At 42.5% G+C, this 22,217-nt stretch overlaps 2 protein-coding genes across 8 annotated transcripts in view; one reads left to right on the top strand and one right to left on the bottom strand.

Moving 5' to 3' along the window:
- NPTN (neuroplastin) overlaps window positions 1-20,447 on the top strand; it is a 508,163-nt gene extending 487,716 nt beyond the window's left edge. For both annotated transcript variants that reach the window (XM_078685051.1, XM_078685049.1), the window contains one exon: window positions 14,631-20,447. The gene's annotated coding sequence lies outside the window, so the exon portion shown is untranslated. The remainder of the gene's footprint in view (window positions 1-14,630) is intronic.
- The window catches only part of REC114 (REC114 meiotic recombination protein), a 1,622,368-nt gene continuing 1,620,237 nt past the window's right edge, over window positions 20,087-22,217 (bottom strand). For 3 of the 6 annotated variants that reach the window (XM_078685054.1, XM_078685052.1, XM_078685056.1), the window contains one exon: window positions 20,548-20,677. Coding sequence is in view for 2 of the 6 variants with exons in the window: in XM_078685055.1 (XP_078541181.1) it covers window positions 20,513-20,677 (165 nt within the window). In the remaining 4 variants the exon portion in view is untranslated. Of the gene's footprint in view, window positions 20,678-22,217 lie in introns of all 6 variants that reach the window. The other 3 variants (XM_078685055.1, XM_078685053.1, XM_078685057.1) reach the window with 2 other exon arrangements.

The raw sequence follows: 22,217 nt of genomic DNA, 5'->3' as shown, positions 1-22,217 counted from the left end.
GAAGACTACTCCGAACCCACCCCATCATCCAGCATTTGACCAGCATCCTGTGACGATGTCTCTGATTTCCTATCTGCCCTTCATATAAGATAAGATTGCAGCGGTCCCCATATATCTCTGGATCTAGCGGCCACCGGTTGTGTTTCGGCATGAACAGCAGTCTGCTCTTGACAATATATAACATCACTTAGCCATCCCTTAAACTTTGGCGCCCTCCCCCTGCCCCAGCGACAGGCCAATCGTCGTTTAGCTAGTATCAATGTAATATCCAAAAGCTTCCTGCAGTGTTTGGATATATGCGCAGTATATCCCAACAGTATAATCAGGGGGTCCCTTTCCAGTGTGATTTCCAGCATGTTCTCAAGGGCCGCATGTACCTGCGTCCAATACTCCCAGACTCCCGGACACTCCCACGCTAAGTGTAAGAATCCCGCTCCAGCACCCCTACACCTTTCGCACCTGTCATTGTCGGACAGTTGAAATCTATATTTTTTAGCGGGCGTGTAGTAAAGTCGTTGTAAAAACTTGTAATGGATAACTTAGAATCTGCAACTAGCTGAAATATGTTCTGTGACCCTACAACAATATATCCATTGGTCGTCTAAGATCTCCTTTCCCAGATCTTCGCTCCCGTGCCTACGGGCCGAACCCCCGACCTCGTCGGTGTGCCCTGATACTGCCGTATATACCGGACACCAGGTGCTTTCCATCAGGGAAGCTTAGCACGAGATGTAGCAGAGCCAATGTTATTGGTTCCCGAGGGAAATCAGGCAGGACCACCCTCATCCCCTGCCCTCAGCCTCACATATAAAAAGACCTCCAGTGGCGTGGGACGCACGTCTCTGAAAAATAGGTCCATAGACCGAAACAGTCCCCCCCCCCCCCCAAAAAAAAACAGGTCACCCCATGTAGCTATATTAAGTCTCCTGCACAGCGCCTGAAAACCAGTTTCCTGCAATAATATCAATTGCGGGTGATAGGTGTGAGGTAGCCGCGGAGAATATAATAGTGTAACCTGTAGGATATTCGCCATGCGCCGCCATCATCCATCGTACAAGTTACCGTTGTAGGCGGTGTCTCTAGGACTCCAGCAGGTCCATGTATGAGACCAGTTAGTGGAAGGGGGCGCATGAGCCAGTCCGCTGTTGCTAGCTGGGGCCTAAACGGCGTGGGCACCATCCAGTGATAGGCATAATGAGCCTGCGCACTGAGATAATAGACCTCAAAGTCGGGAATATCAAACTCACCTTTATCATAGGGTTGCGTAATGACCGACCATTTAAGCCGTGGTTGCTTACCACCCCACAGTAGTCGGGTCAGTTTCGTCCGCAGACTTTTAAAAAAAAAAAAGGCACCAGGTTAATAGGGAATATTTAGAAAAATATAAAAAATTGAGAGAGAATTATCATTTTAATGAGCGAAGCTCTACCTGCCATCGACAATAGCAATGCTATCCATCGTGTGACATTGGTTTTCAATCTCGTGATCGCTGTGCCATAATTTAATCTAAGCGTCTCCTCCCTGTCCCTAGACACTTGTATCCCCAGGTACCGAAGATCAGAATGACACCATTCAAGAGGAAAATCCAGTGTAAAGTTAGGGACCGCCGATGTAAGCGGGAAAAATTGTGATTTTCCCCAATTTATGTGGACACCCAATAGCCTGCCAAACACAAGGAACTCCTGCAATAGTGGGTTTATGTTCTGCTGTGGATCTCTAAAATAGAGCGTGACGTCATCAGCGTATAACGATATGAGAACTTGACGCTGAATACACTGAAATGCTCTATCCTGGTGAAGTTGACACAATCTACACGCCAAGGGCTCAATCGTGATAGAGAAAAGGAGTGGGGAGAGCGGGCATCTCTGCCGGGTACCCAGCGATATGAAAAGCGATGATGTCCGATGACCATTGATGAGCACTCTAGCAGTAGGTTGGTGATTCAACAGCTGTACCCAAGAAATAAACATCTTAGGGAACCCCATTCTCTGCAAAACTGTAAACAGGTATCTCCATTCGACTGAGTCAAATGCTTTTGAGGCATCAAGAAACACCGCAGCGACCGGGAACTCAGGCGCCACAGTCTGTATTAAAGAGAACAAAGTACGTAGATTATGATTAGTAGCCCTACCAGGGACAAAGCCAGACTGATCCGGGAGAATAATCTTAGTCATCAGGAGAGACAGCCGGGTGGCCAACACTTTAGCTAATATTTTTGTGTCGCAGTTAATAAGTGACAACGGGCGGAAGGAGTCACAGGCCCTAGGGGGCTTACCTGGTTTCAATAGAGACGTGATGACCACTTCCCGCATCAATGGTGGGAGGATCCCCACCTCAAGGGATTCCTCAAACACTTCCGGCAACAACGGCGCAATGACATCAATATAACATTTGAGGAACTCGGCAGGCAAGCCATCAAGGCCTGGTGCCTTTCCGTTCTTCAGCGACATAATAGCCTCCCTGATCTCGTCAATCTCTAGTGGAGCGCTGAGGAATTCTCTCTGTACATCAGTAAGCCAACATAATGCAATATACCCCATAAAATCATCGCGATCTATCTCACCAGAATTCTGTGTGGTGTACAACTCAGCATAATGTGAAGTGAAAATGTCTAAAATACCAGTGGTGTCCTGACAGGTCCCACCCTCTTGTCTGTCAAAATCTAATACACTAGTGTTAAACCGTGGACATCGTGTGATCTCAGATAGAGCCTTCCCCAAGCGTTACCCCTCCCCATATGTCCACGCCACCCAGTGTCGCCCTCTAAATTTAGTTCCCCTGGCCGCTTCCTCCTCATATTCGGAGAGTTTGGCCCTAAAATCTTTTTGTGTTTGCCCTGAGTCCCCCCTTAACGTTAATCCCTCTAACCTCCCCAGGTCTTGCTCCAAGTCCTCAGTGTGCGCTGGATGTCCCTCAGTACTCGGAAGCTCTTAGAGAGACAGTAGCCTTGCATCGTAACTTTAAAAGCCTCCCATATTACCTCAACACTGTCCACTGAGCCTTTCTTGTGCAAGAAAAAATCTGTAATCTCTTCCCCAAGCTCAGCCTTAAAAACTGTGTCCAGCAAGGCATTCGGCTGCAGGCGCCATGCCGGCCTAGGTCTATCATATCCAGGTATATTAAGTGTGATTTTAACAGGACAGTGGTCCGAGTAGGTCTTGGCAAGATGGGTAGCCCCACAGAGGCCTGCACTTAGCCCTCTAGAAATCAAGCACGGTCCAGTCGCGCCCAGGTACCAGTATATGATGTAAAATGCGTCCCCTCCTTTCACAAAGGATGTAATCTCCTCCAGCTATCCACCAGGCCCCCTTCCTCCATTATGCCCATCAACATTTCACAAGAGTGTTTATGATAATGTGCTACACCATCAGCTCTATCCTGGGTAGGAACCAAGTCGACGTTAAAATCACCCCCCATGTTATGTGCATAGGCCCTATATCCACTATTTTAACCCCCACTGACATGAAGAATTCTGGTGTGTCCACGTTGGGGGCATAACAGTTTGCAGTGGTTAAAGAGTCCCTACCCATCCTCCCCATACAATAACATATCTCCCCTGGGGATCCGATATTACGCCAGCAAGCGCAAAGGGGACATTCTTTTTACCCAAGATGGCAGTGCCTCGAGCGTATGAGGAGAAGGAAGAAAATTTACGGACACACGCCCATCTGCTGGCAAAAGGTATTGTGGGAGTGGGGGTGCATATGTGTCTCCGGCAGCATTGCCACCTGCACCTGCTGCCTATCCAGGTAAGCCCATACCTGCCTGCATTTTCTCGCATCGTTTAACCCTCTTCTATACCAGGACATCACCCTAAGAGCCAATTCATCTCCCTTCCCTGCCATACCATCTCATGTAATCACTCTGAGAAGCCTGCAACATGGTAGGAAACATCACGCCCCTTTGCAACATGTCGTATGTCGTAATTGCACAATCCACATTACTGTCATGTAAGCGATAAACTTTCCCCCCCGCCACCCCCCACCCACTAAAGCATCCCAATTATGCCAGTTACAAGCCATACCACCCCCCTTTAACCCAAAAGAAAATACAACAGGGGTACTCCCATCGGGGGATTCACCAGGTGACTCATGGGTACCTCGCACCTATATAGGAGACCCAGTGCACTGGTCAGTCCCCTCGTATGCGGCAAGGGTGTCCAGTTCATCTCATGCGTCGTGTTCCGCCCATCTGTAACATATGCAGTCAACAGCCCACTATTACCATGCATTGAGAGCAGCAAATAGGGAAACAAAATAATAAACCTTTGATGGTCTGCATGCAGAGGACAGACAGCAAGTCTCTCCCAGTGAATCACAAAGGGACACATAGTGAAGATGTAGCATCAATCCCAGAGTAAATCACTCCACATCAGATAGGTGGGCCTCGAGCTTATCATCTCGTTTAGGAGTTGCAGCCTTTCGTCGCTTGAGTTTCTTCAGGAATTCCTCCACTGGTTGCGGCGTCATGTAGATGGTCTGCGTTCCCTGATAGGTGACCCGAAGACACGCCGGGTATAACAAGGCATAGTCCACTTGTGCCTGCCTCAACTTTTGCTTCACACTGTTGAACTTACGTCTCTCCTCCTGCACCCTCATAGTTGAGCTGCTTCTTCTCCCTTGCCACCCTCCAGACCTTATCTCTATCCCTATAATTAAGGAGTCGCGCTATGATGGGTCTGGGCGCGCCCCCAGGCGGAGGTCTCGGGCCAAGGGATCTATGGGCCCTTTCCACTATAAACTGAGAGGAAAGCATGCCCGCATCAGTCACCGCAACCAGCATTTTTTCCGACATAGTCCTCCAGTTGGCCTGTATTGGTACTCTCGGGCACACCTAGGATTTGTACATTATTACGCTGGCTGTGAGCTTCAATTTCCTCTTTCTTTGCGTCAATTATTCTCATTAACTTGTCCATTTGGGTCACCGCGGTCTTCAATTGCTCCGTGACATCCTCTGCGTCAGATATCCTGTGCGCCGCTTCTTTCAGCCTTGTGTCATGTCCCTCCAATTTCTGCGCGATGGCATCCATTCGAGTAGTTAACGTATCCACCTTGTCTGCTATCGTTGCGAAGCCCTGTCACATTTCCAAAGGTAATGTGTGCATGTCACTTCTAGGTCCAGTACTTTGCTCAGCGGTTGCCTCCACCGTGCCATACCCCGCCTCCGCGGCTTGCTGTTTCGTGCCTTTCTTGGTCTCAAAGGTGAGACGTGGTTGTCGTGAGTCCAACCTACCCATGATGCTGCGTCTGGGCCGAAGGGGGGGCGCCTCCCAATTCCGCTATAGGAGCTAAACGTAAAGGCGCAGCACAGGTGCTAGTTTGCAGTTCCAGCTGTAGTGTAACACCTACTTAGCGTACAGAAGTCCCAGCAGGTAGCACAGAGCAGAGTCCAATGTCAAAGCAGCCTGCCACCACATTCACCTGCAGCCGTATCTTCCAGAGCAAACCTAATGTCGCAGTGCACAGCAGCTTTAAACTGTATAACAGGACACCAGAGGCAAGTCCCTGCATGCAGTCCTCATAAGCATCAATGTCGGAATTGACCAGCTCCCGCAACTCCGAACCCCTGTTAGGCCCACCAGCTTTTCCCTGCAGGTGCTGAGAAGTTCAAGATGCACCTCACCTCCCGGCACCACAGTTATGTATGCGGGCACTGTTGTCCAATTTGCGCTAGCATCCCCAGCTACCGCTGTTATAGCTCCTCGCGGCACCCATAATCTGAAAAGCCAGTCTGCTCTCATCCACACTCGCAGCGGCAACAGTGCCAATCTCCAGCCGCAAGTCCCAAAGCTGCTCCGCGATACTGCTTCCAGCAATACTTTGCCTTTACCTGTTAAGTTGTCAAGTTGTCGGGGGGGGGGGGGGCAGCCTCTCGCCGAGTGGTTCACGACCTGCACTCCTCCTGTATAGCCCCTTCCGGACGGGTATTGGCACCATTCAACAGAAGCAGCTGCCATTTTGTTGCAGACACAGGCGCGCTCACCCGGCCCAGCGTTGTCTCACAGCAATATCGAGCCTGGGGGGGGGGGGGTTCCGATCTGTCACCCCAGTGCTCGAGCCGCATACACGTCCTGCCTCGCCTCTACACCTCCAGCAGGCGCAAACAGCAGTTTCAGGCGTGCGTGTTCGACTGGCCCACTCACCTCGTAGCGACCACGGCGCTAGCGTAGCCCCCTCCTCCGGGTCTCAGTTCCGCGCCGCTTCAGTGGTCGCCACGCTCCGCAACACTCTGCAGGCAGATGTCGCCCGCCGCGTCCCAGAGGGCTGTTATTTCCGCGTCGCTGGTATCCCCAGCGTCTCGCTTGCTGAAGTAGGCTTAATTAAATCCTTGAGGGCAGGTATACACCAAGGATAATTGCAGGATTAATTACCGGACGGCAGGAGCCTCACGAACTCGCGGCCATTCCGCTCGTGCGCCACCTAGCGCCCCTCGTCTGAGTGCATATATCAGTGGCTGTATTGGTGAGTGACTGGGTGTTTGAGTGCTTGTATGGTTAAGTGAGTGAGTGGGTGGATGTGTGTGTGTGTGTGTGTAGACCTATGCATCAGTGAATGGGTATATACGTACTGGTATTGGTGTGCCTATGGTTTCGAGAACAGTAGTCTGAAATTTGGAGTGGGTGTAAGAAAGGTTCCATTGGGGTCTGGATGATGTCATCAGTAATGTCATTTGAGATGTCATCAGTGATGTCACTGACCATGTAATGAGTGATATGTGACGTCAGTGCATGCGGGGCGTGAGTTATAGTTAGCTCAGCTGACTATATGGGCTGATTTTCTCTGGTTTTGTACAAGTGAAATGTCAGACTAACTATAACGTCCGTCTAACCTTTGTTTTTTTCAGTGAATTTTTAAGGTTTTTAAAATGCAAATTCCTAACTGTAACGTCCCTGAAACCTGTGTTTTTTTTTTCAGTGAATATATGTATATATAGATATATATATCTATACCTACCATGGCTTTTGCCACTGGTTATAGTTAGTATGACGTTTCACAGGAAAAGCAGTTTCTTCCTGTGAAGTTTTGGTGTGATCTGTCAAGCAGCTGGTAATAAAAAGGGAGTGGGAGGTTGCGTAAACTTGTTTTCCCCATTTATTTTTCAATATAAAAATTGGACGCTGCTATAGCCAAAATGTATGAACAGTATTACACCAAATCTGGCAGAAAGAAAGATCTTGGTCCAGAAAGAGTGCTTTTTGTGTAACTCTGTTTAATAGTTTTTGAGAGATTAAGGTTAAACAATGCAGAATCTGTGGAGCCAACAGATCTTGAGATAAGATCTGATTGGCTGCCACGGAGAATCTGCGGAGCCAATAGCTTTTGAGATAAGATCTGATTGGCTATTGGCTGCCACCACATCAACAAAGATGTGATGGCAGCCATTTTGGGACATAGTGACAGTCAACTGTCCTGAAAAAGGTGTAAAAAAAACCATAAAGGGGGCGGCAGGGTCTGAATTCACTGCCACCTCCACCCGCCACCCCCCCCCCCCCCCAATCACCCACCCTCCCGCAAAAGGCCTGGTGGGCCAAATAATTTTTTTATATATAGTTTACCACAAATTTGCAACAGTCCAGCACCTGCACTTTAAAACATTTTTTTATAAAAAAACAGAATGGGCCGGGGCACAACACAATTTATTTTATGAAAGGGGGAGCTGCGGACCCTCAGCCTCCTTGAGACCCTAGGGACGTCATCCCCCAAGGCAATGTGTTAATTAAAGTGAACATGGGTGTTCAGCCCATCTCCCTGGGCCTCCACTCACCTGGGTCGGTTCATTTAATAAAAATCTGGGCATATGCCCCCACTCCCCGAGCCTCCATGACAGCCGCACCCCTTGGCTATCTCTTGGAAGGTGCCCTTTGGACTTCAGCCCTCCGGAATGTCATTGTTTCAATGCACAGGTGGACATGTCTTATGTGCTCCCACCTGGTGGGAGCAGGAAGCTGCTCTTGCCAGGTGGGAGCACAAAAATGTCTCCCTGACTGTGCTTTTACGGGCAAGGAAACACCTCACGGCTCCCGCCCAGAGGGAGAAAAAAAAAAGAAAAAGCTACTCTCACCGGGCAGCAGCAACACTGACTCCTGTTGCACCCGGGATGGGTGCTTGCAGGGGACCCAGGTAGGCTCCCACAGCAGCCCCCAATGTCCAAAATGGTGTGGGTGCTCTGCATGGGCATCAGGGCCCCAGTTTTTTTTATATTGCAGAAACAAACCCAAGAACTTGTTCTCGGCTCCTGTGTAGCCCATGGGGCTATTTGCAGTGAACCGCAATAAAGCTTGGGGCCACCCCCACAGCCCCCAACAGAAACTAAAGATGTGCCCAAGGTAGATACTGGACACCCCTAAATAAATAATGAACGACAGAAACTGCTTATTTATTATTCACTGCCCCAGCATAGACCATTCCAAAATGTCCTGCTAGAACTTTTTAGTGATTTGTCTTTTTTAGGTCTCGCTGACCCAGCGCGCATGTGCTGCTAGTGAGACATTTAGTAAAGGGTTAAAAAAAAGTGCTACGTACCAGAGTTTTGCTGGCCTGAAGCTTGAGTGCACGTGTGCGTGCACGCGCAGCCGCCATCGGTCTCCTCCGTCACGGGTCATTAAGTTGTTTTCCCCCTCTGCCTCCGTCCGATCACTGTAACTTTGACTTTCGTAGCTTCTTTGGTCATTCTATCAGTATTTATCCATACTTGTTTTGTGAATAAATGAAGTTGTAATTTGTACATTTCCGCATGTATTTAGTCGATAAATGTGCACTCATACTTTGCTGCCTGCCGGAATTAGCTCATTACAAAGCCAAGAATAAAAAAAATAGCACCCACATGAAAATATTAGCATTAGAAAATAGACTTGTATTGAGATATAAAATCATTTAAGGAAATCACATACCTTTTCTTTCAACTCCCCATGCTGTCAATCTAGCCAGCTAATGACATGGACTTCATGAATGACAGCATGGCGACTCAATCAAAAGATACACAATGTTATATATTTTTTCACTTTTAAAAATAAATACAGAAAGGAAACACAATGATTTCTTTCTGTATTTATCTGTGAAAATCAGTAAATAAAAAATGGAAGGCTGGGAGCCTTATTTATAATGCAATATTTTGAGTTCAACACTAGCACTTAAATGGCACAGACGCACACGTAAGCGCCTCCAAAAGCCTCCCCTCGGGTTTCCAATGAGATAGCTAAGTGAGTCAAACACTTCTGTTGAAATTGCTAGTCATTCTCACCTCTCAGAAGACTTTACAGCTCTCACCAAAAACCGGCCTACAGCACTGTACACTATGATGACACCTGCAAAAAGAAGGAAACCGCCTCTTTATATCAGTCACAGAACACCAGGCTGTTCAAGGTGTTTAATGGCTTTTACTGACGTCCTAAATAACCTAACGACTTCTAGGCCACGTGGCTTTTCACATGCGCTTAACTTAAAAAATTATATTAATGCTGCACAAGGGCTTCCTCGCGCTTAATGACAGTGCTGATAAAAGAAGGTAACTCAAATCAGTTTTGGAGCTACTGGGCAAACCACCATGCCTTGAGCTTTTTCCTGAAGTCTCGGTCCAAGAGGCAAACAATTCCAGAGCTTTGGGGCCAGATCTTCAAATAATCTGCCTCCCCATCTCGCTCGTTTAATTCTTGAAGTCCTAAGTAGGCATTCATGTGTTGATCTATAACATCTGACAGCTACATAAAGGGAAATAAGACCACTTATTTTAGGGATCTCTTCCATTTATTGCTTTGTGTGCAAGGCAGAGCAATTTGAACGTAATCCTTGCATCAACAGGCAGCCAAAGAAGGAGGTTCATAGATTCCACCGATTCATGGTTTGGGATTTTATGAAATAGCCTGGCTGCCGCATTCTGCACAGCCTGCAGTCTTTTTTTTACATGTATTGGAGATCCCAAATAGAGAGAGTTGCCATAATCCAGTATGGAAACCACCAAGGATTGAATCTCAATTCTTCTGAGATGGTCCGGGATTAACTCTAAAATCTTCCGGACTAATCTGAGCAGTCCATAGCATGTGGTAGCAAGTTTTTTTGCTTGATCGTCCATCGTTTGCGCTCTGTCCATCCACATTCCCAAGTTTTTTATAGGGAAGTTGGAGACAGGAGGATTACCCATGCAGCTAAGCAGACTAATCACTGGCCTGGGAAAGGGTTTGTTCCCCTTGAACATCAGCTCTGTCTTGTCACCGTTTTGTTTCAGACAGCAATCAGCCATCCATTTTGAGACACTTTTTCCAGGCAGGGTACTAGTTGATGGTGTTCCAAAAATTCCAGCCATTTGCAAAGGAAACCACCTACTGCGTATTATCCGCATAAGAGACTACGGACAAACAAAACTGCTGTTTAATTTTTAACGGGGGATGCATCCAGCCATTAAACACAGTAGGGCCTGGTGACGAGTCCTGAGGCACTCCGCATATATATGGCATACTATCAGAAAAGCATGAGATTTCCATAATCTGAAAAGATCTGTTCTTTAGGATAGAAGTAAGCCAATCCAGAGCTTTATCTTGGATCCCACTCTCCCTGAGCCTTCCTATCAGGATTGCCTGGTCTACGGTATCAAATGCCACACTTAATTCTAAAAGCAAAATTGTGGCAGAACAACCCATATTCAATATGCTTTTAAGTTCCTCAGTGACCACCATCTGTGTGGGATGTATATAATGATGGTCTTCCCAAAAAAATGACAACAATTTCCTACGAAAGGTAACCATGAGATAGGACGGTAGTTGCCTAGGATTGTCGAATCAAGATGGGGTTTATTCAACAAAGGGCTAATGATTGCATGTTTCCAATTTTTTGGAACTATTCCTAAATCTAGTGAGTGATTGAGTAACTCAACTATCGATGGAAGAATGACCTCCATAGCTTTGGATAAACTATGATAAGATAGGTCAGAACATTTGGCAGTGGGCTCATCCCAACTGTCTCCTCTTAGCGAACATATACCGGGAGTGAACAATTACTTTGTGGATGTCCTAAGCAGACACAACCAAGACTTGTAAGTATTAGACCAAAGCAGAAGTGTTTTAAAAAAGCATGTGTAGAAAGTGCTGTACTCTTTAAACTGATCGGTTCACCCCTTACAGAAAGAAAGAATTTCAAAATGATGCCTCTAATATTCTTACTTCCAGTCTTTAGGGAATACTAAGTTTTAGATTAGTCAAGTACATTTCCTTTTGCTATTCTTCTGCTAATTTCCCGATATGTGGTGAGAACAATATATCTATTGTTTGACACTATTACTATTTGTACCCATGTGAATGCAACAGTGTTGGTTTACACAGATTCTGGAAATCTTTGATTACCATGATTGCAAATTGCTAACTCGTACAATCTTATTCACTCCACATAAAGGTCATGTATGCCACCCCAAACAACATATACTCAATCTGACAATTTGGTACTGCAGTGCATTAGAATTTGAATATTTACGGTTGTTGCAAGAGTGTAAGATTATTTGAAAAGAAGATATCTGCTCGACAACAAAAAATGCAAAGTGGCAAATATTTTATGTGCACCACAGCATAGTAATCTTTTGCACAGAACACCAAAGGACATTTTTACAGTATTCGCTTTCTTTGCAAGAATCTGGATTAACATGGACTTCTGTTTGTGTGCCACCTATTTAGAAAACAGGCAACTAAATTCTGTTTTTAAAACTCCGTTTATTAAAGCATCTGTGGAAAGTTTAACTTTACAACCACCTTCATGGAATTAACCATTGTTCTATCAAGAGTAATAAGTACTCCTTTTGAACCATTTAATTACAGTTCTTTAAAGGTGCATGCTTGGCATTGGCGTTTTTAGTAGCGACCACTTTCATATAAACAGTTTGCAAGTAACAGGCCTTGAAGAAACATATTTTAGGTACTTCTAGCTAGGGTTGTCCTGTACATGGCCTCCCGTGTTTTGCCTAAATTGATAACGATTTTTCATACTAATTAGGCAGTTCAATTATTTGGCAGAAAACAGCTTTGCTTTCTTCAGATGTCAAAAGAGGAGCAGTTCTACTATATCGACAGACCAAAGACTATTAGAAAAACATACCAGTTGTTTGTTGCTTCTTTCATAGCCACATTTAGGCAAACCAAATTGAGAATTCACTAGCTTTATTTAGAAGCTTTTTATAGTGTAGACTAAAGTCGAGGGTGTTAGAGCACTTTACATTAAATACCAGTTATTTACATCAATTTTATAGAAAATGTCTGAGAGGAGCTTCTGTTGCGCAGCCTAGATCAATAGCAGTAGTACTTACTGACATCATAAGTTGCGAGGTTCATGCAGTAAATAGTACAGGTAAATAATGTCCGAATATACAAATGACATCCGTTGTGGAAGTAACCACTTAAGTTAATTTCCAATGTGAAGAATTCTAGCCACTATCCAACAGTGATAGCCACATTGAACCTCCTCACTAGTTCATAGCAGACCAATCTATTAGTGCATTCCAGAGAACTGAAATGCAGGCTAGATTCCAAAGTAAAAGACTACAAAGTAAACCTCAAATGCTGCAGAAAGACTAGGCCAGATTCAGCTGTCCTCAGTGGGACATTATAGAAAAATTTTCTAGAGTGTTGTAAGTGCTTTAGGTTATAAGGCATTTATGGATAAAGATGGCTTTTAGCTACTTTGAAATAGTCTGTAGAATGAAATCAATTATGTTATGAAGAAGCAAAGCACATTTTGTGGGACAAAGCCCTAACACACCTAACACGTCAAAAAGAAGCTAGATTTGAACATTCCTCCAGCAGACATTTCCTAAGCCTCCATGTAGGTGTCGGGCATCCTTTCACATAGCACTATTGTGGCGACATTGAAGCAAATAGGACCAACGTTTTGAAAACTTCAGACAGTGCTCCCACTGCTTATTTCCTCCAGCGTCAGACTTAAAGGGTTGGCAGGTACTGCTTAAGTTTGAGCTCATCAAGAAATCTGCAATAAGACATGCCTCTAATGGAAGGTGTTGCATACCTTTAACACTTGATGTAGAGCTTCGAGTGTTGTAGAGTCACAACCTCCTCCTATCTCTTCTCTGTCTGCAAAGTAATAGTCCTCACATCCTTCATATTAAAACAATAAGCGTTTATTACACAGGTATTTACGTTGTAATGGGGGTGGTGGAAGAAATTATCAAGTCGTAGTTTGTGTCCTGTTTCATGAAAATATGATCATGAGTTGTTCTTTGCACATTTACAACCAAAACAGTTGCAGCTTTCCAAACACAACATTAGATGGCAGAAGAGTGCACAGCATGTGATGGACAACACTATAAGATGTAAACTGTTACAGATAATCGACATTTTCAATCCTTGAATGGTTGTATTTCACTGCATGTATTAATCACTGCATCAACAGTCATGACAGCTGTACAATACTTTTTAAATGTGTTTATTTTACCATATTCTAAAACCTGCTATTCCAACTCTACAACTGTCTTTTGTATTAGAAGTAAAATTATTTTCATTAATCCCTTTTAAGTAACCTAGACCTCACTGTACTTCAAGCACGAATCCTTAATTTAAATTAAATAATTAGCCCTAACTATGGTATAAACCCATATTTAAGTTAGCTGTAATCAGTTATCCTTAATTCTTCAATTTATCATTACCCCTTTGTAAAACCATAGCCCTTGATTATTCAAAAGTAAATAATTATACTAACCCTAATACTATTCCGAATATGAATTATTTTACATTGTTGTAATTAAATAAATATCCTTAATCTAGCCCTAATAATCTTGAACTAATTAAAGTTAAATGAAATAATTGTTTAACCTAACCCTTATACCAATGTAACAAATGAAAATGAAAAAAAATTACGCTTTCTGTAATGCCACCATAAACCTTCATTTGCTTGAAGTTTATGTATTTTAATTATTCTTACCTAATCCATTTTCCTAACGTTCGGTACATTTAAATTAAATCCATCTTAACGTATGTTTATTAACTATTTTCCTTTTTTAATATATAATATTCAATTAACCCTTGCTTTAAATTGATTGACCTACATTAAATGTGCTAGTACTTACCTATATTGATGTATAAGTTATATGTGTAGCTGAATTTAAGTTTCCCACATGCTATGACACTAGAGGTGTTCTCAAAATCTTCATTTTTGTACCTTACACTATCACTAATTGATCGATTGCACCTACTGATTTGTGGTATTACTTCAATGCTTTGTTGCACATGACCAATCTAAAGGTCACTGTTACATAACATTGTCACAAAATGCACATTGCGGGAGTACTGCCTGTCTGATATCCTGGTCTTAGATAGGGTATTTGTACCCTGCCGGTGTCTGACACTGTCCCTCTGAATGAATTGCTTATTTGGGTGGGGATGAGGGGGTGCACTCACATCATTGTAGGCTGCTCTTTGTTCTACACCTTTGTCCATGAAAATGAAGGGCTGTGTCTGCTTAGTTTGTTTTTTTAGTGTCAGAATGGCGGGGCAGCAAGACTTTGGAAGCATTTAGAAGTAGAAAGGCAGCATTTGAAGAAGTGCATGCTGAAGAATTGAGACACGTGTATAAACTAGATCCATACATTTTGATTTGAGAAATATTTAATCCCTTTTCTCTCAAACATTTGTTTTTCTACAGATGGGGTTTTACAGCGAATGAAATCTGCTCTTCGACTCTTTAATTTCGGATCTTTACTTTTCTAAAAGACTGACCACAAAATGGCCTGCTTAATTCTCTGTCTGGAATTCTGGACCCAAGCTTCGGTCGTGATCAGTATTCCCCGAGTTTTTTTGTTCTTTTTTTGTGTGTGTGTAAATGAGCGAAGATACAGAGTGTCTAAAGCATGCCTTATTTAGCTTCTCCTATAAGGGTGATCAAACACATACATTTTACAGTGCAGTGTTGACTTTGTAATCTATTTTGGACTCAATGTGCTGTGGATGTGGCTTTTTTTTATTCATTGAAGACATACAATTGGAAACCTTAGTCCTTTGGAGGACAAGTCATGCATGCCCCGTTTACCTTTTAAGTAAGGCAGCTGTAAGGTATTGCACACTTCAGCCTTCTATCTGAGCTCTGCAAGGCATTCTGCTTCTTGAGGTGGTTAGTTCCGTTGGCTGAGAAATATTACAAACAAATGGGATTATTCCTATTCCACTTTAGTTCCAAGTTCCTCAAAGAAATGTGGGTCTGTGTGTGAAGGGTGCACATCAATGTGTTTTAATACTGGTTTGTACTAGCTACATCGAACTATCTCAAAATAACGTATTTTTAAAAGCTTAACCATGATTCATGAAATAATTGCTTTAATTAATGTTTGAGTTTTTATGGACACCCTGAAGGTACAGTCCAAAAATTGAGGAAAATGACATCTAAATATATTATGAACTGTATACATCGAGATACTCCGCCAAGACAAAGTTAAGCAACATATATAGGATTCGAGAATTTCATACAGGCTAGGCGACAATCAGCCTGAAATAAGGGAGCAAACTACCTGCACAGTTGGAAAGACTGCAACATTCTCAGGAAAGATTCTCAGCCAGCCCTGTGAAGACCTGCCTCTAATCGAGGTGAAGCCCAGTTGTGTAGTGGACCCTTAGTCACCTCGAAATTAATCCTTACCACGCTAAAAAGGACTTTACCTGGAGTTTTACCAAGTGTTCTTAATGAACATTTTCTACTGACCATATACCTACGATTACTATGTGCACTTTGGTTAAATAAGGCAGCCCTGTGTAAAGTAGGAGTGGGAGCCATTCCTTTCCCTAGAGTGTATTGAATTGATGGAGTATGATGATATATTTTTATAAGATTGCCATGCCTATGCAGAGCTCTGATTAAGTTGCCAATATTTTTTTGTCATATTAGCACCTCCACACTGCAGTATCCGGCAGCTGAAGTAGGGTGTGCGCATGAAGCAGTTTGTGGAATGTCACTATTTTGACATACTTCTGCTTCTGTAGTAAACCCCAGAAACAGTCTGCTTGCATCACAGGGAAGGTGGATAGAATTCATTGAAATGGCAAAGCTCTTTGCGCGCTGTGAGAGCTTGCACTATTGCCGTTTGAGTTCAGCAAAACTTTAAAGTATATACAAATTTACATTTAAAAAAAAGTTTATATATAATGTGTATATATATATGTGTGTGTATGTGTATATATATATATATATATATATATATATATATATATATATATATATATATATATATATATATATATATATATATATATTTGGTGTTATGTATGGAAGATCAATATGTTAACTAGTGTTTTATTAATCCATCCGTTTTCTGATGCTGATCATTCCTTCCCGTTTTGCTCCACTTATCTTAAAGGAGCAGGGTATTACTTTAGGGGTTGACATGTATACGAGTAATATAACTCAAGATGTACTATTAAGGGCTTTGCCTAAACAGGACGTCCTAAAACAAATTCTCAAAAAAGCTCCAATTGTTTCTACTTTGAGCTGCAATACAAAGTGATTTGTGCATGTGTAAATTTATGTGGTCGCAGTCGCTCCCAAATGAATCGGTTACAGAATCCACATTGTGAAAATACATAGGATTATAGGATACACATACAGGAAATATAAGAGATATTTCATTCAGATTCACACAGTCTTGAATATTCTTCTGTTATGCATGCTTCTCTTGTGTTTATCAACTCGGGGTTTCATGTATTGAATGAAAGCAGTAACCTTCGTTTTTTTATCCTTGTGATCTGCCATGTTAAGAGAAGTTTCTAGGTAACTGCCTCAGTTGCAAATGTGTGAGAAGCGTTCTCTTCTTCACTTAGATTTGTGATTGCACAGTTTATTCTACTTTGGCCTGTAAGCATTCTTTTTTTTTATTCAATACTTGTTGATACAAAGAGGGACAGGCCTTTGGGAGTAACCAAGTGCTTTAAAAATAAGCTATTATTTTAATTTTCTAAATGATACTTGTCGGATGCTGTGGGTGTTGCTTCACCAATACTTTGCCGATAACTGGCAACTTTGGACTCCTGCACCTTGGAACAGCCCACAGTAAAATGATAAATTCTGATAATGAAAAGAATAATGTAAGGATTGCAAGGTCTCATTCCATAGGTCATTTGCTCCGTCCTGCTACCCAGTTGCTATACTTGTTGTTTATTCACTTTTGTGTTTTTATCACAAACAATTCTGATTCGGGGCTGCGGTACTGGTCTTAAATTATTAATGCTCAGAGTAATTCCAGTCTGTGACTGCTGAGATGTTCCAAAGTTCATATAAAGTCTATTATAATGCCACTATCGAGAGACCTATTTTAACAGGTAATGTTGTTTTAATAGTAGTAGAGAGCATAATATGAATATTTGAAAAAAATGCGATTTGTAGAATGGAAGCAATTTTTGCTAAAGGGTTCATTCACTTTTAATTGTATTGTTCGGACAGTTTATATAATTACGTTTTTGTGATATTTGCTACCCCTGTGCTTCAATGAGAGATTCAAGGTTAATTGCTTTAAAAAAGAAAAGCTGCTCAATACATTGGGCAAAATTTGCTTCTCCAGGTGCTACTATTGTTTTGCTAAAGGACTATTTACTGCTTGATGCAGTATATCGGGTGCTGTCAGGAGTGATCGAAGTTAAAGCATTACATTCTAGTCCAACAGAAATATTAATACATTCAGGGTGTATGTGGCTTTAGTAACTGGGAGGCATTTTGAGCACAAAGAAATAAGATTCCACTAATTGAATGTGCATTCAAAGGGTACTAGTCTGATAAAGAAACTGAATATCATACAAAACAGCTTTCAAAATAGAGACCACTGGAAGCAGCTGCAGAACATAGTTGTCTGATTGTGAAAATACACTCGGTGGAAAATGGTGCCAACAAATTCCTATATATTTACAGTCTGTTATAGAAGGAGTTAATTTCCAAATACCACTTATGACAAAGAAATGTAGTACGTATACAGAGATAAAAAGCAAAACAACACTTACCTGCAAAAATTAAATTTCAACTAGGTAGCAGGAGTGTGCACAGCATGCGCTCTACAACAAAATATATAAACCATATATTTCCTCTACATTTCCATAAAACATATTTTGCTTCCAGCCATAGGATTTTTCCTAATGATCCATCACATATCATGAGGCACTTTATTGACTTTTGATTGTTAATGCCCAGTTATGCTGATTAATATCTATTATGGTGGTAGGTGCTGTGATATTGTATGTTTGCCATCTTTTTTTCATGTTGGCAGTTTTTGGTATTTAGAGCATTCCAAAATTGACCATAAGCGTTTACTTGTGTTTGTAATAACACATGGTGGCTATCGATTTCCTTACAAGGGAACTAGCTTACTTGGTTTTTTTAGTGCATGTTGTGTAGCAGATTATTACAAGAATGTGATAGACTTCGCCAACCAGATGGAAATTTATTTTGATGATAGATTTCCACAAAGATCTCCTGGTTTAGCTGTGATTTGTTGTCAGCCACATTCTAATGTTATCTTCCCCATAGCCACAATTATCTCAGTCCTTAAGGTGCAACATAATCAAGACCCACCAGCATCCCCTCTCATTAATTTTTTTGGGGTCAAACCTCTTACATGGCTGATCTCCTGAGAATCTTGTTTTTCTTTCCAGTCTTTTTAATGTTACCCAAAGACCTAGGCTTACATGGAGTTAATAGAAGGTCTGCAGAGTTCCATCAAGGATTACGACAAATCTTTTTAGTGGTGTACTTCTCGAGTTGGTGCCAAGACTTAAAATTGTACCAGTCGTATGTTTGTGCTTTTTAGTATTTACATTGAGATGCAAACAAAACAGATCCTTCATGGGACAGGCATTATCAAGTGTTTATGGTCTATCGCAATAAGTCTGTGTTATGGACCAAAGTCTACAACCTAAAGTATTTCATTTCCATATTGGCGAGATTGTGCATTCTGACTGGTTTCTTAAGCTATTTGAGAACAGGACACTCTAAAACTCTGACTGCTTCCAGCTGTGTCATGCTAAGACACAGAAGTGTTGATTCTTTGTCTGTTGCCTCTGTAAGTCCTGCAAATGTATTTACTAAGCTGTCTTTTATGCTGGATTTTGTTCGTTTTATGCTGCAGTTTGTCATTGTTCTTGAACATCTATTCAGACAAAGGTAAGCTGCTACTGCTCCACTGTTAAGCCATATCCTGGACATCCATGTTCTTTACATATTTGTAAGGCGCTCTTGTTTCTTTGAGACCCCAAAGTGAATGCAAGGTCTGGTAGGCAGTTTTCAAATTTTACTGTCAAACATTATCTCTATGTTCCTCTTCCATTATGTTTGTTAGAAGTACTGTTGTGGAATCATTCAACACTTTGTGAATCTGAGAATGGTATTTAGGAGAAACTGAAATATTCACTGAAACAAGATTTACTTGTGTAGTACACGTCCTCACGGATGATGCCATTTATTACTTTCCGCTAAAATAAACACGTTGGCACTATCAGCATCATGGTGCCTTTTGAAAAATGTGTTTTGCTGGGTCTACCGAGCACTTCTAAAAAACGGATATTTAAATATCAGCAAAAATAAACATTTTAAACGTTGCTGTGAGGTGATACATTTACAGGTGATTTATTCTATTGGTACATCGTTTTTTGTAACAACCTTTTCGCACCTGTCTACATTTTATTATTACTATGTACCGTTCTTCTTTCTGGGCTTTGGTAGTTGAAAGTGAACTTTTCAGTGGAAAAGAAATATCTTGTTGACTAACCATTTCTATTGAGTAGTTCGACTTTAACTGATGCCTCATTTCATCTACTTGATTGTACGGGGTTATTAAGTAAGTGGAACGCACAATGTCATGGTACGACTGATATGGGTAACTAATCAGGTCTGACTAGTGGGTCTGTAACAACTGAATCATTCCTAAGTGACACAGTATATGAAACTCGTATTTTACAGACCTAGTGTTCTCTCATTGTGCAGAAGACATAAGCTTTAAATGGCAAGAATACTTTTTGTCACCAGGCCTTGCCAGCCGACATGTCAGTTTTCTTAAGTTATGAGTAACTAGCGCCTTTGTCCTGTCTCTATTACACATGCACATACAGCCACACATAACTAGTAGATATGAGTGCATTTTTAGTTACGTTTTAGTTAAAATCGTGTATTTTTTCATAAATCTTTTTGCACTGATCTGTACAACAATGTTGTATATTCATTCTGAAAATCTTTTATAATTTAAAATGTTGTTTTTTTAAGATCATGAAATGTTCTCTAGCATGGTTCTATTCTATGCAATTAGATCACTAGGTCAGTATTCTCCAAGGTCTGGTATCTTAATCTGAGGGTTTTCAGTTAGACTTCTGAAGCGTTTCAGGGTTTTCATGTGGCGTCACTAGGTGCATGAACGTGTGCTTTATGTGTATATTTGTTAAAGTGCAATGATGTAAAAAGTGAATTCACGTTTTTAAAAAATAAACCACTTAAAACACGCTTTTGCAAGAGCTTTATTCACGTTCCAGGTCACAGCAAATGTGTTGATTGCAGGCCAAGATATCTCACGCATCAGCCAGTTTTTGGAGTTCCTTTTCCACCGCTTCTACAAAGGCGGGGAAGTGCTGGTCCAGAAGACACAGACGTAAGAAGGGCCGTAAATCCGTTGTGTTCCAAGCGGATTGCTGGTAGGCCAGAGGCTGCTCTGTTAAGTTCCCTTTCAGCACCGACTGCGGATATAAGCATAATGCATATATTTAGAAAACAATATTTGTACAAACACGCAACACAGAAGAGCACAATCATTCTAGTTAATTGATGCGTCGTCTGACTTCAGAGGAAGCATTCGCTTTCTTTGGTTCTTCGGCTTTCTTTTGAAAGCTGTTTTCTATAAATGAGCATGGATGTGGGCTACGACCTCCATCGCTTGAAACCCCTTTTTAACCACATCACATGGAAGGCGTTACAAGAGCTTAAACAATAGTTTTTGGTAACTGTAAATTATGACATATAATTTAAACTACACTTGACAATGATTGCCCATGTATTTCAAGGCAATAATACTTGTAAAAGAAATGAGAGATAAAATAAACCATCGGTTCATAAGACCTATTAGGGATAGATGGCAAAGAAAACAAGCATTGTGATTGTGTTTTTGCTATGTTGTCCACCTGTGTGGGGCTGATGTACAGCGTGACTAAACGTTGGTAGGGTAGACTGGAGTGGGATAGAGTAGAATAGGGTAGATTGGAGGTGGCCTGGAGTAGAGTGGGGTGGATTAGGGTAGATTGGAGTGCAGGAGTTGGATAAATTAGCAATACACATTGAATTGGGGTATAGTGGAGAGGACTGAAGTGGAGTGGGGTAGATTGAACTGGGATATCTTGGGGTAGATTGGAGTGGGGTAGATTAGGGAAGAGTGGAGCGCATTAGATTGGAGTGGGGTAGATTGGTGTGGAGTGGGATGTGAGGATGATTGGTGTGGAGTGGGGTAGACTGGAGTGGAATCGGGTAGATTGGACTGAGATATGAGGTAGATTGGGGACCAGTGGAGTGAGGTAGATTCCCACCTCTGTGCACCTATTAACCATTATGTCACTCTGCTAGTTCCCCACCACCTATTGCATTCTCAAACATCGGCTTGTGGCGCTCCTACACTCCTATTCCAGGCAAATACAGTAATGGTTGACAAAGGTATCTCCTTCTAGACCAGGGGTCTTCATCCAGGTCGTACCCGTATGGCACAGAAGATGAAATGCCCCAAGGTATGTGCAGACACAGGGAGGAAGGGGCACCACACAGCAGGATTGGGCGGGGAGACGTCACAGGCCCCTGTGTCACAAACAGTGAACAGCAGCTGCACACAAACCTGTGGTGCAGCTGCCAGAACTAATGTAATGCCTCAAAACCAATACACAGATCAGAGCTTGCAGCGAGTCCGGGCTTTCTCCTTGGCTGCTGGTTCACACTATGCAGGACATTGGGATTTGCCCGCAGTGGGAAGTCCTTGCAGAATCCTCTGAAGTCGGGAGAATGCGGGGTAGCAGCAATCCACCTAGAGTGGAGTGGAGTGGAGTAGATTACAGTGGAGTGGGGTAGATTGGGCCTCAGTGGGGGTAGATTGGAGTGAAGTAGATTGGAGTTGAGTAGATTGAGGTGAATTTGAGTGAGGCGGATTGGATGGGGGTATATTGGAGTATGGTAGCTTGAGGGAGTTGGGTAAAGTAGACTGGAGTGGGGTGGATTTGGTGAAGTGGGTGAGATTGGACT

Source organism: Lissotriton helveticus, chromosome 3_2 (genome assembly GCF_964261635.1).
Source record: "Lissotriton helveticus chromosome 3_2, aLisHel1.1, whole genome shotgun sequence".
Lineage (NCBI taxonomy): Eukaryota > Metazoa > Chordata > Amphibia > Caudata > Salamandridae > Lissotriton > Lissotriton helveticus.
This window is presented reverse-complemented; position numbering and strand designations above follow the sequence as displayed.